General features: G+C 37.5%; 1 protein-coding gene across 1 annotated transcript in view; it reads left to right on the forward strand.

Annotated features, from left to right (window-relative positions):
* The window catches only part of LOC122817266 (MYCBP associated protein), a 2683797-nt gene that overhangs the window by 1217256 nt on the left and 1448649 nt on the right, over positions 1 to 17892 (forward strand). The window contains exon 8 of the mRNA XM_044090481.1: positions 10484 to 10602. Coding sequence (XP_043946416.1) covers positions 10484 to 10602 — 119 coding nt within the window. The remainder of the gene's footprint in view (positions 1 to 10483; positions 10603 to 17892) is intronic.

The following is a 17892-nucleotide window of genomic DNA, read 5'->3' on the forward strand; positions in this document are numbered from 1 at the left end:
TGCCTTCACTGCCCAGGTTTCTGTACCATAAAGAAGTGCTGGTTGCACTACTATATTGCGTTGGCTTTCTTCTGTGACACACTGCCCCCTGACACTATGCCATTTGGCTGTAGCACCTCCGATTCTAGCTTTGACCTCCTTATTCAGGCTTCTCATCTCCTCAACAACCCCTCCTTCATATTTGAAGCGGCTAACATGTTTCACCATTATTTTTTGCTTTAGAATATCAGTTGTCCCTTTTTGTTTAAGTAGCCACAAATTGACTGAAATACTTACACAGAAATTTATAAATTTATATGCAGCATTATACTAAAATTACTTAATTTTGATTTTACACAGTTCATTAGTTAGAAATGTTCTCTCCATTCTGTAATTTGATTTTTAATGCAAAAAAGAAAAAAAAATCTATATATGGCCACTAGGAGTACTTACAATGTATTAATATTGGCTACTTTTTAATGTTATATTTGAAATCATCTGAATATTAATCAGTGTAGTATTCAACAATATATACATCGCTTAGATAAGTTAAACAATAAAACAAATCCACGAGGAGTTAATGCTCTCGGTGTGAAGCCCAATAAAATGATAAGAAAACAAAAAATATACCACAAGAGCAAAGCAATGAAGGGCATGTACAGTCACCTGGATGGAAACACAGTACTATAATCTAATTCGCAAAGATAATCCAAAGATGTTTCTGTAAGGAACGATAAGTCACAAGCAGGTGGTGTAAAAAGGTTTAATTCAGTGTACAACGGTTAGCTCTTTTGCCAATAGCTTCATCAGACCTGTTGTTACCATTACATTTAGCGCTTTTGCCAATAGCTTCATTCGGGGGCAAGCTATGCGCATATCCAGATATAGTCCACTGGATTTTCATTTCAGAGATGAGATTGGTAATCTTGAACAGAGGTTAAGAGAATGTGGATATACTGAACAAGATCTGATTATTGGCACAAAAGGTATAGAAGAATTGAGGGCAGGTACTGCAGCACCATATTTTTCTTCTAGGACTAGTGGTGTAGGTGCTAATACTGACAGAACTGTGATGGACAGTAACTTTGGTGATGCCATGTATCCCATTTTTTATACCCGTGATGTGGGTAACATCAAAGATGTGATCAATGCACATTGGCACATTTTATCTCTAGACCCTGGGATTAGAGAAATAGTTGGAGATTAACCCAGGTTTGTTTATAAAAACAAGATGAACCTCAAGAGGCTGTTGTGTTATTCGAGGGTTTTCCCTTCGATTCCTTCAGATGGTTTACTTTTTACTTCCCCATGCCAACATTGCAATTTTTGTTTTATTGATTCTAGTCCTATTTTTGTACATCCGTCTGGGTTAGGTAGTTTTAGACTATGAGCGAGTGGTGATTGTATGTCCACTGATGTTGTATATCTGGCGTCCTGCACAGTGTGTTCAGCGTTTTATGTTGGCAAGACCAACAGATGTCTTAGGGACAGAATGCGCAAACATATATATCACATCAGGAAAGGAACAGCTCACAACGCATTAGCGAAACATGTTGGAGAGAATAGTGAGGACCATTCGTTTAGGTTTAGAATATTAGAGAGGATATTTGATACCACCAGAGGTGGAGATATTGGCAATCTTACCGAATCCAGGGAAACTAATTGGATTATAAAACTTAGATCTGATGTGCCCCCTGGATTAAATGGGAAGGTTCCCATTAAACCTTATTTGAAAATGAGGAGATTGAAGTTATAAGTGGGTCCTCCTATATATACCCACAATGGTTGTGAGAGATATATATATATATATATATATATATATATATATATATATATATATATCTTTACTCTCTTTTATTATTAAGTTAATGTTTTAGATATTGAATTAAGAGTTTCTTTATGTGTTTGTGATTATATATACATTCACCTACATTATAATGTGAATGTCTAACAGTTATTGATGTCTTTTATTTTAATGTTATTTTAACATTTGTATATGCATATATACATATGTTTTTTTAATATATGTACATCTTCAATATATGCACACATTAATTGTTTTAGCATAGATGAGTTTTAATCATTATTGCTCTAGATGTATTTTATATTTGCTATGTTTGTTTGTCGCTGATGTCTTCAGACACTATGTTTATAATATAGGAAGTACTTCTTTAAATATGTAATAAATGTTCCCGCCTTTTTGAGTATTTAAACTGGAAATGTAATGGTAACAACAGGTCTGATGAAGCTAATGGCGAAAGCACTAACCGTTGTGCACTGAATTAAACCTTTTTACACCACCTGCTTGTGACTTATCGTTCCTTACAGAAACGTCTTTGGATTATCTTTGCGAATTGGATTATAGTACTGTGTTTCCATCCAGGTGACTGTACATGCCCTTCATTGCTTTGCTCTTGTGGTGTATTTTTTGTTTGCTTAGATAAGTTAGTTTTACAGTTGCTGCCTTTGAAAAGGTTGCACTCACTGCTGACTGATAACTGCTTCAGATGCATCCTGCATATATTTTTGGGTAACATATAGACCACTTCTTTTCACTGTTTTACTCCTAGACATCTGTTTACTATTTTGGTCAGCACAAGTTTTCTTCTTAGCTACTGCATTACATTTTTCACCTTTTACAGCTGAATTCTGTTGCTTTCTGAAATTGTAGATGGCTGTTAGACACATGCAAGTTAGCCTTGTTGCTAATGTATACTTATTCAACATGATATTACACTGTTAGTACATAACAAAGCTTACTGCTTCAGGCACACCCACAGGGATATAGTAACACACACATGCACCTCATTGCATATACACTCCAGCATTTATAGACTTGTCTACACATCTGAAGGACAAAGGAAGCCCCCATAGGCGTACCTTGCTTATGCACATAATTTTCTTTACTAAATATAAATATTTGTGAATTACTCTGACACTCTGAAAATGTTTTGCAGATAACACTTTACACTCCCTTTCACCCCTGAACTTAAATATACTTTAAGGTCATACAACAGTTGAAAAAAGGAATTCTCCACTATCAGTGAAAGTGCTTTCTGTGAAACATTTCCACTGAAACTGCAGTCCCCTAAACTGCCACTGACATACTGACACACTCCCATAAAATTGCAATAATTCAAATTCACTTTTAACAGTTTGAACCTCACCTGATAGTTTTAAAACTTGTAGAACTCCTTTCTTTTGTGCTTTAAATGTATGGTCTTCTCTTCTGTCATTAGCAATTTATGGTTTAGAAATCATGACTTCCTTTCTCATCTTTGAATTCTGCCATGTCTCTTTCAAACATTTATGTAGCTTCTTGCACAAAGTTGTAAAATTATGTGAAATGGATGGATTCTACTTTGACTACCAAAAGCATAGCTTTGGCTTTCCAAATCATAATTTGCTAAAACATGAAAATGTGACTGAAAGAAAGGGTACTCAAGATCTTCATAAGTGGTATAACTTGTATGGTAGTTGTGACTGTTTGGATTTATAAACACAACTGGCACCTACAAAAGTACATTTATTTGGGTAGCCAGATTCAGTTGACTGGATTTTAATAAGTCATACTGCAAGGATACACTTGTATTCATATTGTTTGAGAGTTGCCTATTGGGAGTGAGACCTAACACTGTGAGTCCAGACACTTGAAAAATTAAATGATAGTTCTGGCAAAAAACAGTGGATTTCAAACAATCTTGGGGAATTTCTTCATTGCCCTGCACCCTGATGTTCACCTTGCTGAATTTAAAAGATAGTAAACCAATATAAAGATGTAAATATCCTTTTAACGATGGTCACCAGTTAGCAAATACGGGCTTGTACACCTGAGCTAGCCAGGATTTTAACAATTGCCACTTTTTACTGGGACATCAAGAATTAATTGCCTTCCTGACTTTGACACTCCTGTCATATTCTAACATGTATAATGTACTACACAAAGAAAACATTTTTTGCAAGAGGTGCATATCTTAGGATTCCTATCATATTCTGACATGTATAATGTACTACACAAAGAAAACATTTTTTGCAAGGGGTGCATATCTTAGGATACCTTTACAACACATTATCATTTTTATATCTAACTGCATGTATGTATGCATAGATCTAGATGTGAAGCTTTCAATGTCTTTCCCACATAGAATACTTCACATCCACAATAAGAAGTAATATGCACACCTCTAGTGGATCTGTATGTAAAGAAGGAAGGTGGCATAATAATTTTATTAAAAACAGGGCTATAGTGATGTTGTGAATTTGAGACAAATTTACAAACATTGCAAGATTCTGACCTGTATATGCTACATTTAATTGAAAAATAACCATTTATTCTTTTTTACTTTCCAGCAAGTCATTTGAATTCTTATCTGCCTTAGTAATACATATTCATTTATCCCATTGTGTCTGCAATCTCAGACTTGACAATTACAAATTCTGGTTACTGTTAACAGTGCTGTTCTTACCAACAACATCTAAAGAAAAGTAATGGGCATAGATAGAAGTTTATTTCCATGTTTCTTTTCCTTCAAAAATGTATGTATTATACCTGTTTTATGGTTGGCCCAGCAACTAAGGAATACTTATTTTTGAATTCATCAGTGACTTTACATGTTGCATAAACTGGTTACCCCTGGGTAAATAAATGTGTTTTATGTTTCCCATTAAAAAAAAAAACATAATTTGGGCAATTGCCCTTACACACTGGCTTTTAACAATGTTTTGTTTTATGCACACTAGCTAGATACTGTCATAATGTAAAAGTACTTCACTTGGCACAGTCTTCTTACTGATATTTCTTCTAAGGAAATCATTATTATCTGTAAACTGTCAGACCTAGGAACACCAAATAGGTTAAATCACATTTATATGTAAACTGAAAAAAAAGTAAATGGTAGAAGACATACTCTTAAAATCTTTAAGAGACTTCTTTGTATAGCCCAAACTAAAAAAGATGTCATCAGTATCACAACAGTAGTCTTTAACATTAGAAAAAAGTGGGTGCATACAGAAGCAACTCTTCCAATGGTGCTCTGATGATTTTGGCATAACTGGACACTAATGCAGTACCCATTGCTATCCCATTTTTTATGTTGGTAGAATTGTTTTCCAGAAATAAAAAAGGGTATTTAAAAGAACATTTTCCAAATGATTGTTAACTTGATGTGTTTCAAAGAAAAAACATCTTTGTCAAGCAACTAGTTGGAAAACCATAATAAACCTAAAATATGCCATGCATTGGTATATAATAAAATTACATCAGAATGACCAAAAATCTCTATGACCAGCACTAATGTCATTTATTATTCCCTTAAAAGGAAGGTGAATCTGTTACAAAAAGGATCTTGTACTTTTCACAACATTTTCAACTTATCCTCAATAGGTATTTGGAAGGGTTCCATTGTCGCCTCACAGTATGACGCTGTCTGGTTCGATTCTCAGCTAGAGCATCTTCTGCGTGGAGACATGCGTGAATGGGCATACCTTCATTGAAGGTTGTGCGTCAGGCCTGGCAAGCTGGTACGTAAAATCAACTGCCAATCATTAGCGGACCGGAGTTCCGCTGTGGCGACCCCTAACCGGGAAAAGCCGAAAGACACAAACAAACTATTGGCTTCAAGGAGGTATTGATTTGACTCCTAAGGGTTTTTGATTTTTCTAAAAAATACAATAAATCTGGGGTGCTGTACTTTAAAATATGCAGAAAACTCAAATAAAATTACCTCTTCCCACAACCATTCCAAGTACACCATTCATCATTCTGTAATGTTTATCTGTCTCTTCTTTATATCTTTTATTAAACAAACTCATTAGCTTTTATAAAATTCACTTTGTTGTAGTATGTTGAAACGTTCATAAAAAATATTGCTGCTCTCCTTATCCATTTTTGCTATGCAGATAATTTTATAGTTAACCAGGCTGTATACCAATTTCTGCTTTTACACTGACAAATCATAGAATCTGAAACTAGGTATTTGCTTCAGTAACTGTCTAATATCACATTCATATTACTTTTGAAATGCCAATGTAGAATAATTTTGAGAAGGATTCCAAAAGCAGTGTTCAAAAATTACTGTTCTCATTCATGTTACAGATAAGGTTTATATGAATAAGCCTTGATCTCTGAGGTAGCCCTGACAATATTTATCCTTTCTTCAGGAACAAAAGTAAACCTGTTGGATAAAAAAATACACTAATCCTGATTCAAAATCTTGGAAGAGATGTTGAAACATTTTAAACAGCATATGAGGGTTAACCTGTGTGTAGATTATAAAGTTTATTTTTTAACTACAGCATATTTTAAATATATAATGCAAAACACACTCTACAAAGAGGGGAGGCAATTAATTCTAATAGCATCCGGGTAAGTTCAGATAATGAAATTAAATTAGATTATATTGAAAAAGTACAATGCAGTCTTCATGCAAGCAAAGCACACGGAGGAGACAGAATTAGCAGCAATGTCCTGAGAGCACTTCAGCATGAACTTCTAATACATTTACATCTGTTGTTTACTAGGCCATTTAAGTTTGCAGAGATTCCTAAAGATTAGAGACCTGCAGTTATTAAGGAAAATGAGAATACAGCAAAACTGAGAGTCAAGCAGACTCATAAGTCTATTTCCTTGTTGTGGAAAAAATAATGGAGAAGGTTATTTTTGGATAAGTTTTTGTCAGAAGTGAAAAGGTCTACAATTATCTGTAACATAATGTTCTATAATAGTATAATAATAGCTATAAATGAAAAAGTGCGCTATGATATAATTTATGTCGACCTATCGTCACGCTTTCATAGAGCCAAACACAAAAAACACTGAACAATAAACTAGTATAATTAGGTATTAAATCTTGATAAGATGGATAGCTGCATGGCTTTCAAAGACATAAATTGGTAAAACATCAAGACATGCAAGCAGAAACTAGAGCAATGTAAACACAGATACTTCTCATTGTAGTAGGAGTAACTGGGCTAATAAAAAGAATTTTCAGGCGTATTTAGAGATGCTACTGATATGAGTAAATCCTTGTGAACTGCAGAAACAGGCAGTTCTGTGTAGCTTGCTGGTGCTGAGAAAAGCATCAAAGATTGAAGTAAAACACATCTGCTGAACTTTAAGTATGCCCTAACTTAGGAATGGAGCCCATTCCTGTCAAGGTATATAAAAAGCCTATACATCTGAAGAAATTAAACAAAGGCAACTGGGCAGATGATATTCCAGGTTATCCCTTAGGGCTCTGGCCTGGGCCTATATATGTTTAGGTTGTAGATTTCCAATTTATCATTTCATCTGACGTGTTCTAAAGTCTGTATGCAGATGACTTGTAAATGGATAAAGCAGAAGATGCCTGTTATGGAAATAGCGTGTCTGCAAAAGAACTTGACCAAATTGTCAAGTTAGTTTCAGAAGAATAAAATGCTGATTAATGCATCAACAACTAAGCATATGAAATTTAGGAGTCATAAATACAAGGGTGAATATTTAATAAAGCACACAGTGATTCAAACTGTGGATTCAGTTAAGGACCTAGGTCTAGCATTGATTTTATTCAGATCAACCAATTGGTTAATGGTAGTCATAAAACCCTGGTCTATATAAAAAGATTCATAATGTTTTGGAAATCAGAAACAGTTAAATAATTATTTGTAAATTACACCAGAACCAAACTAGAGTGTGTAATAAAACAGAAAAATTATAAGAATACTACCACAAGTAAATTAGAAAAAAGTACAGCAGAATTATACCATAGACACCCATGGATGAGAAAGTTTAAGGTATCATGAACGATTAAACTATCTGAATTTGTACAGTGTATATAATATAATGATATTTAAAGGAGACATTTTGAGGTGTATCGGGCAGTTAGAGGCAATTACCTCTGGGATAGAGTATACAAACAATGGACAACCTGTGTAGGAGATTTGGAATGAGAGATGTACAAATTGTTTTCTGTCAGAATAGCTAATGCCTAGCGCAGACTACTAAATTATATTAAAATAAACACTAGTTTAGATATTTTAAGAACAGCATTGGCACTTATTATGGAGATAACTGTGGCCATAGTCCACCCCCCTTCCCAGTCTTCAGCATTCAGTGGCTGGAATGTCTGAATTTGTTGCTCTTGATATGGCTACCTTCCACTCTGCTGTAAATGATTGGATGGAGACTTCCTTGTGGATCTGTTTGTAAACTGCTTGTTTGTCTGTTTGGGCTAAGCTTGGATATCACTTTAGTGGGAAAGGTGCCCAGAGAAGCTGTTTGACATCTGGTTGAAATAAAGGAGGTTGCAGATTGGGTGCAGTTTCTTCAGTTTCTTAGTCACTACTCTCAACCTTAGTATATACTGCACTTAAAGTTACTTAAGTCACAAGAAACCTGCTTTTTCTAATGTTTCTGATCTTTGAGAATTATTTAAGATACTATGCTATAAATGCTTTTGCAACTCTAGATAAGAAAGCACAGCTCTGCTTTGTTTTAAACAAAAGGGTATTCTGGAACATTGCATGTTTCTAGCTCTTCTCCTAGTCAACCAGTCTATCATTGTGTTTTGACCTTGTCTTTATTGCAAATTCTGTATGAACAGAGCCCTATTGTATTACTCAGCATGGGAATGTGAAAGGTAATTATCATGAGGCAAGAACCTTCTAGAAGTGTGGCAGTCTGAGCTGTCATTTAAATGACAAAGAAGGAATGGTTGCATTATCTTGCTGACATCCAGAGTGTGTAAATTATTGACTGGAAGAATATTCCAAAATGTACCACTTAAGTTGAATAACTGCTGATTTTGTAATTTCTATGTGTATATTTGGCCATTGTTGTCTGCCATTATAGATTAGCTTTTTGTGTAATCTCAGTTAGTTGCTAAAACCTATTCTGAGTAATGCATACTGCCACAAAAAAATATTTTTTCAGGATTTTATTTGGAAAGGAATGCAATCATTTACAATAAGTAGTTCTATATTTTTATTTAACAGTTCCTGCTCTTCTACAGATAGGTTTTATAGTTGCTATCACTGAGTAGTTTTATCACTCTTAAACCTATTAGTTTGTGCTTGGTTTTCATGCTGTCCCAACAAATGTCACATCCCAAAGTACGTATTTTAACTTAATTAATTAATTTGGTCTCCAATTCCTTATAAAGCCAGTTAATATCTATGTAGGATACAGCAGAAGATTCAGAGCCATTTTTATTAGCAAAAAAGGGAGAGGTTACTACTGGTTTTAACATCTTCCTCAGTACCTTCACAACATGGATCCACAATTCCAGTAATTGTTGTGAGCTAGAGTATAAATATTGAGGGCATCTCCAAGTGGAAACCACAGGTAACTTAACTGAGTCCTGTCTTCCAAGGTCACCTAAGATGACATTAATATAGCCCTCAGCTCTCCAGATTTTTGTCTCATATTTTTGGTCTGTTCCTCATAAAACTTGAGGTTTTCTGGGAAATCAGTGAGCAGTGACTTCATTAAATAATGACGGCAAATTTCTAAGTTTATACGAACAATATTTAATATTTGTCCCTATTTCTAGGCCTTTGATCCCCCAATAATTTTGACTTTGTCCAGATTTCTTGTGCTATGAGGTCGAGAGGTATGAATATGCAAGAAAAATGGAAAAAAACAAAGCAAAACTGAACCCGTAAAGGCCTAAAAGTTAACATTTGAACTGGTTAAAGTCTGGAGGGGGGGGGGGGTGCAACAAAAAGTAGCATAAACTATGAAAGAAAAAGATTTCTATATACATAAAACAAGCACCTTCAATTTTTTACAATACTGCAGACTTTTTCAAATATGTATAATACTTTAAAACTGCCTCTTTAAGGTGACATGTATGTTGTTAAACAGTCATAACAATTATGAAAACTAATATACAGCATCAATAATCTAAAATATTAGAAGAACAAAAGCATCATTAAAAACTCTAATCAATATTTCAAGTGCTTTATTTCTGATATACTTTTAGAATTATATTTAGATAAAATCAGATGAAAAAAATATAAAATGCCTTGTTTCGCCATACTAAGGTCTGCACCTCTTTAAAATGATTTTGTTTTATGTAATAATTTATGTAAGTCAGAATGTGAGAGAAGGGGATGTGGAGAACTATTTAGGGTTTATTGAATACAAGTTACAGAATTTTTTTATATGCTTGCTATTCCCAAGGTATGGATGACACTGTTAATTTTCACATTTCACATAACTTCCTTTTGGTTATTGCAGTTTCCTCCTCTTATTCTGCTTTCTTAGACTATTTTTTCAAATTGCATTTTTTAATCATATATAGTTAAGCAGCTTGTCATCTCTAAATGATCTTGTACCAAAATCAGGTCACCATTTGTTTTTAATCGACTTTGGTTGATGATTCTGTCATTAAAAAATGTAACTTAATGTGCCTGTTTTCAGGAAAGTTCTGTGTCACACATTTTCATGGTGTAATCATTTGCAGCACATACAATTCTGACTAAGGCCAAGACATTTATTGCACTGAAAGTCCTGTCTTTTCAGGCACAGAGTTTGGTGATGACAAGTCTGATTACCGATATACCTGGGATAAGAATCTGTACCTTCTGCAACGGAGGGAAGAATTGAAAGCTGTGTTGAAAGAACTGGACTTCAGTCAGCCAGTAAGTGTAGTATGCCTGGATAGCTTAAGCAATTCTTTAAAAAGTTTCACCAAAATAATGTATATAACGGACATCATTACAGAGTTAACTGTTCACATTGAATGCACACGGGTTAATGTAATATAGCAAAATTTGGGTCTATGTCACGAAGTCGAATGTTAAAAACAGCGAACGCTCTTAAGTCGAACTGTAAAAATCGAAATCACAGGGAAAAAAATCTCTGGGCCATTGCTGGGACTTTGCCTTTTCCTCCACTGTGGTGCGATCTCAGAGTTGGTATATTTATGTTGGGGGGGGGTTGTGGGGCGCGAAGCCCTCATTTTATTTTGTCTGTGGATTTGTTTTTTTTTTTTTTTTTTTTTTGGAGCAGCGATTTTTTTTTCCCTGTCCGTGTCACATTCTGTGGTTTCGGTTTTTAGAGTTCCACATAAGTGTGTTCGATGTTTTTAACGTTCGACTTTGTGATACAGAACCGCAAAATTTATATAGTTACAGCTTGTTAATCAGGTTTGTGACTTCTCAGATGACCCTTTTCACTCACAACCCAGGCCACAGGGAGAAAAAACAATATGGTAGTAATAGATATTACAAGTAAAATATAAATGCCATGAAATTTACATGACATTAATAACAGACATTAATATCAGAAGGAGAATGAATGTCATGTAAAATGTACATAACAGTTAATACACCTATAGACACTAAAACGTTTTTAAGTTGGTGCAGAAAAGAGACACAAAGCGTTAGACAATATTTAACTATATGTCTACAGTGTGCCCTAAAATGGGACAAATTGATTGTTAAAGTAATACGAATCACAGTTTTTACTAAGGAGGCAAAATTAACAATTACAAGCAGTATAGCATAGAATGCCTATCCAAGTTATCCCTCCTAAAATTATAACATAGAATGTCTAGCCGAGTTATCCCTCTCAAACGTCAGCACTGACATAATAATCAAGGCAATCTAACACTCACTTGGTAATTTACCACTAGTTATGACTTTTTCTGGTGTGGCAAAGTTTAGAGTTATGGCAAGTAACAGACATCAACAAATTACCCTCCAACCCAATTGTGAAATCCTCAAGAAAGTAAATTAGAGTAATGTCTAACATTAAAGGTAGAAAGCTGCAAATGCTATTTGCTTGTTGAAATATCATTTTACTTTCTTTTTTATATATTGTACCTGTACAAATTCACTTATCACAAAATATCTGATGAATGTAAAATTCAAAACCTGTAGATACATATTATACACATGTTCTCATTAGTTTATGAATGTCTAATTTGATTGCAAGAGTCACACAGCATTGCAGAAAATAGTATTATCACCTCACAGGAAAAGGTTCTTTAGTTTGCCTCTCAGCTGGGGTGCCTTCTGTATGCAGTTCGCATGTCCTGTATGTCTTCATAGGTTTTCTCTCATATTCTGAAAAATGTTTTATGTGGACTGGTGACTGTAAAGTGTCTGTAGGTGCATGTGTTTGTGCATACATATATGTGTGTGTGAGAGATGCAGAAGAAATGCCTAGCAATATAATTCCATTCTGTTCTTGCACAATAAACTCTGTGGATGGTGACAACTGTTCATTGGGTTGCTGTGGGAGTGAAATATTAGTTGACAGCATTGGGATGGATGTAACATGGCATTTTTAATGTTGGCTCATTATTGTAACTGCTGACAATTTGTCCCAACCATACAGCCACTTTTTCTTGGAGCTTTTCTCCCCCATTTGCATGCTTCTCCTGTTATCACAGTGACATCTGTTAACAGGTCATCCAGGCAGCCATCATGATTATCTGTACACCTCGGCTTTACTCTTTTCCTCCTGCAACAGTTTGAACACACAGAAGCCTCACAATGCAGACTTGTTTAGTATTCATGTTTTTATGGATGTCTTATGCTTGCTGCAGCAACCAATTAAACTGCATGGTAGGTGCTCATCTCCATTCCTGTGTGCATTTGGTAAGAAATCTGGCCTCCCAGGGCGTCAGTCACACAGCAGGTTCAGCTGCCATCCTAACACCCAAGACTGGTGATTTTATGACTGCTGCTTACTTCCAGCCTCCATGGTTAGGTCTTGTAGTGCCCAGGTAACCAGTCAGTCTCAGATTATCTTAATCACATTTAGTTCTTTATCCCTCTGTGCCTCAGAACCTGCTGACTCTATGACTCTTTCAGATCATTAGAAATAAGTAGTTGGTTATATCAATCACAGCTCACTGGCATGTTTTTTAGATTGGTAAGTTAAATGCCACTGGCATACAGATACAGTTTGTCAGAGAATAATTTAGATCCACAGGCTACTGTCTTTCCAGGTTAATACTCCTCCACACACACAAAGTAACTTGTAGATTTTCTGACCACTTCCCCAGGTTCCTAAGGTTTCAAACTATACCCAGCATTCATGCCAAATACACTAGATTAGATCACAGTTGTCCTTACTAGTAGATGTCCTTCCATATCACTGTTGCAGTATTCTTTGCAATAGGGATCCTCTGCCAAGGGCAGCCCACAGTCCTGCCAGTATACCAAAGCCTTTTGATTGTAAAGTGTATGCTGTACTTCACACGTATGCTCCCTGCATAGTGTAGGGCATAAAGGTGATGTCCAGGTGTACCATCCTTAGAACTTCTTTGCCACCAGTCCGAACGTCATCTTCAATCATTGGTCTGAATGCTAGTTCGTCTGCTGGCTCTACCACTTTCAGATAAGTACCCCATTGGGGTTTTTGATTTTATTTATCTTATGTAATCTGGTTCTTGGGTTTCTTTTCATCCAGAAATGGGAAATGCCAGTGCGGGATATAGATTTCTCATAAAGATCATCACGAGTAATATTTGTTCTGTTTAGGTGCTTCACAATATCGTATGTCTTGCAAGATTTTAAGTTCTTTGTCCCTAAGATGTTGAGGAGTCAGTGTTCTTTCCTAGTGATTTATCTTGAGAACCAATGACTTAAATTGTTGGCTAATGATACCATTGAAGGATATTCCTGGCCCAAGAGCCAGCCATCTACAAAAAAAAACAAGAAAGTTAGAGCAGATTCTTCCACTTTACCACCTCCCCAGACATCTCTCTTGAGGCTGGTGAAATCCCAGAGGAGCTTCCAGGTTCTTTCTCAAATTATAATGCCACAACCACTTTGGAGGCCAGCATGGACCTGATGACACGCATGTGCATGGAGGTTTTGCAGATATCCGCTTTGGATGTAAAGCAGGAACCATTGTTGGTTATTACTGATGGGGCTAGGGGTGTTCCTCAAATTTTAGTTAGGGAAGAGGGCCTGACTACCATTATTAAGTGTTGTCAGGGTCAGAGCCTCCACAATTTTTCAAGGCTGACATCCCACTCAAAAATAAGCAGAAAACTAAACATATTTCATCTGTTCCCAAAGATCCTCAGAGTGAATGGCAGAACTTCAGTCAAGGCTTGTTTATTGCCTTTATGGATCTCAAGCCTCCACAGGGTGTTCCAGTTCCTGCTTCCCCCTCGGTCATCTAAGCTTCTTAAGGGGCCTAGGGAGCAGGATTCTACCGAGGGGGATGCTGTTGATTGTGATGATGAATCGCTGACTTATTCTTCCCGGATTCTTTTGCCATTTGACTATGGTTCTGAGGAAGAGGAATCTATCAGTCCTGCCTCTCCTTTTGAGGAGATTTCATTTGGTGATACTATTTCCAGAATGATGGAATTGTTCAAATGGGACTGTGCTCAAGTGTCTGACATTCAGAAGAGGTACTATGAGCTTTTGCAAATGAAGTCTTCTAGGCCGTTTTGCTTTTTCTTCGGTTCTTGCTGCCATGCTGGATGCCTTTTCTACTACCTCTCAGGCTCCTGATTCTCAGCCCTCTGCTCCCAAAAATCCTGATAGGTTTTATAAAGTGCCTGAGGACTGCCAGTTTCTATACAAGTGTGCTGCTGCTGACCCCTCTGTGGTGTCAGTGGCTTCTGATAAGCCTTCCAAATTGTTGCTTTCTACTAAATTGCTGCCATCTGATAAGGATAGCAGAACCATGGAGAGACTAGATAAGAAGGTATATACTTCTGCTACCCTAGCCTTTACAGCTGTAAACTAACAGACACACATGACTAGGTACGTTTTGGCTCTTCTCTGTCAAGCCTGTCAGGCAATTTCTGATCTCCATGATTCTGAGAGAAAGGCCTCTGCTCTTGCTCTTACTTTGCTTGGGTCGCCATCCCAAGTAGCTCGCCATTCCATTAAATGCAGCTATCATGCACCTGATGCTTCATCTAGGGCTGCTGCTTTTAGCTCTGTTTTGAGGAGATATTTCTGGCTCAGACTTCAGCCTTTACCTGATGATATCAAAGCTAAACTGATGGATGCTCCTCTGGATAATAAGCATTTGTTTGTTGGTGCTGCTGCAGAGTTGTTTAAGTCCCTGAATGAAAAGGGCAAGGCCTTACAGGAGTTGAAGCATATTTTTGTTTCCCCATGCCCAAGTTTCAGAGGAATTATCCTAATAAGCCTGCCCTTGTCCATAGAGAGTCTCACACCCCCCCAAAGGTAAAAAAGGGTGGTAGAAGGGGCTCCCTCTGCTAAGGCTATCCAAACTCCTTCTACCCAGAAGTCTGCTTTTCCTGACAAACCAGGTGCTGTCTGACTATCCTGTTCTTCTCAGTCACACTCCTCTTTCTCTGAGTCTTTCACTATTCCTTCCTATTTGGGTAAATATCACCAGTCTCCTGGGTTCTTTCCATAATTCGCCAGGGTTATTACATGGTTTTGAACCCCCCCCCCTTTGGCCATTTGCCCTTTTTCCACAGGTGCTTCGGGGCCTGTTGGCTCAAGGAACAATTCAATAGTTTCCAACTCCTCACAGGGGGCAGGGGTTTTACCCCATAATGTTCTTAGTTCCCAGGAAAGAAGGGACCTAGAGACCCAGTCTGGATTTTTTCTCAGCTAAACAGCTTTTAGAAGATCCCTTCCTTTTGGTTGCTATCCTTTCAAACCTTGTTTTCTCTGCAGCTTCCTCGGGCTTTTTTAGTTTCCTTGGATCTCAATGATGCTTATCTCCACATTCCTATTCATCCCCCTTTTAGGAAGCTTTTATGTTTCTCTGTTGCTTCCTAGAATTTTCAGTACTGTGCTTTGCTTTTTGGCCCTACTGCTGCCCCAAGGGTCTTCACCAAATGCCTCACTCCTGTGTCTGATTTCTGCAGGCTAAAGGAGATACAGGTTTTTCCCTACTTGGATGACCTGCTTATTCAGGCCTCCTGTCAAGAGATCTTACGTCAACATCTACACTTTACCTCTACACTTTACCATTTCTCTCCTGCAAAGCCTGGGATTTACTGTAAATTTCCAGAAGTCATTCCTGACTCCTTCTCAGGGTCATGTTTTGCAGGATCCAAACTGTTTCAAGGCTGGCATCCCTGCCTCCTCCCAAGCCCTTAACTCTCATTGCTTTTTTCTTTAATCCCTTCTTCCTCTGACTTCATTAACAGCCAGAGAATTTCTGAGGGCTCTAAGTTACATGGCTTCCACCATTCCTAACCTACCTCTAGCCAAGCTCCACACGAGAAAGCTTCAGTAGTTTCTAAAGTCAGCTTGGCTTCAACATTCTCCTACCTTAGATTTTCTAGTTCCTCTACTTCCATGCTTCAAGCTGGAATTTCAGTGGTGGATTCATCAGTTGTCCCTCAACCCAGGGCTTCCTTTTCAACCTCCAGTCCCCCTCTCAAGAACTTTTCAAAGATGCCTTGGATGTGGGATGGGGGGCTTCCTTCATCCCTATGAAGGCCTTTGGTCACTTCAGCAAAAGAAAGACCACATCAATATCAAAAAGATAAGAGCTCTTCTGCTGGCTCTTCAGGCTTTTGATTCTCTTTTTCTTCCAGGTCCTCTCAAGATTCTCACAGGCAATATCACAGTGAAGTGGTATGTCATCAAGCAAGGGGGGGGGGGGCAATGTCTTATCTCCTATGCAGGTTAGCCCTTCCAGTTTGGTAGCTAGCTACCAGTAACCCTTCAGGCATTTAACATTCCCTCAGATCAGAACATGGTGGCAGATTCTCTCAGCAGGTCCATAACACTATCCCATGTGTGGATGCTTCACAGGGATGTATTTCTGGACATTGTCCACCAGTGGGGTACTCCTCAAGTTGATCTATTTGTCTCCCCTCTGATCAGACAACTTTCTCTATTTTGTTGCCAGAGTCCCATGCCTTCTGTCCTGAAAGGTGGACGCACTCTCTTTTTCTTGGAAGGGATGTTTCTTTATGCCTTCACTCCCCTTCCTGTCATTTCGAAAGTCCTGTTCAAGATAAAACAGGATGCACCCAAAATCTTGCTGGTGACTCCCTTTTGGCCCAGACAGCATTAGTTCCCTTTTTTCTGCATCTTGCCTAGGGCAATCATCCAAGTTACCTCACAGGGTGGACCTTCTCATACAAAACAAAGATCTCTCATCTATCCCTACCTGTCCACACTTCACCTGACATAGTGGATAATAGGGTTTTGATCCCCCTACAGACACCTTTTTTCTGAGGATGTGCTTCAGGTCCTGCAGGAGGCCAGGAAACCTATACTAGGAAATCTTACTTATCCAAATAGAAGAGGTCTTCTGTTTGGTGTCTTTCTCTTAACCTGGATCCACTTACTGTGGATGTTCCTTTGGTTATGTCTTATTTGTGGGCATTTCTCAATGCTGGGTTGGCATATTCTTCTGTTAAGGCCCACCTATCAGCTACCTCTGTCTGCCTTTGACTCCCCCTTTAGTCTCTACATCCGAGGCCAAACAGTTTCTTAAAGGCGTCCTTCACATTAAGCCTCCCGGGAAGCCTGCCTCTCCTTCTTGGGACCTCAGTTTTGTTTTAGAAAAATTGACTCAGCCTCCTTTTGAGCCTACTGCTTCAGCTTCCTTACAGCATTGTTCTTGGAAGACTGTTCTTCTTTTGGCTCTTAGTTCTGCCAGTCTGAGCTGCAAGCCATTATGGCTGTTCCCCCTTTTTTAGTTTTCCATAAGGACAGGGTGTCCCTTCATACTAATCTTTATTTTATGCCCAAGGTGGTTAATTAGTTGTCTCTTAATTAGTCTTTTCATTTACCCACTTGTTTCCCTTCTCTGCAGTTTGCTATTAAGAAGAATTCACATACCTTGGATTTGCACAGACATCTCAGATTTTATTTGGATAAGACTAAAACTTTTCAAAAAAATTGAACAGCTTTTTGTTTCTTTTCATCCTAGGTCTTTAGGTTTGGCTGTTTCTAAGCAAACCATTTCTTCATGGATATCTAAAGCCATTTATTTTTACTATTATTTTCATG

This window comes from Protopterus annectens, chromosome 12.part0, assembly GCF_019279795.1.
Source record: "Protopterus annectens isolate FY-2018-M chromosome 12.part0, PAN1.0, whole genome shotgun sequence".
Taxonomy (NCBI): Eukaryota; Metazoa; Chordata; order Ceratodontiformes; family Protopteridae; genus Protopterus; species Protopterus annectens.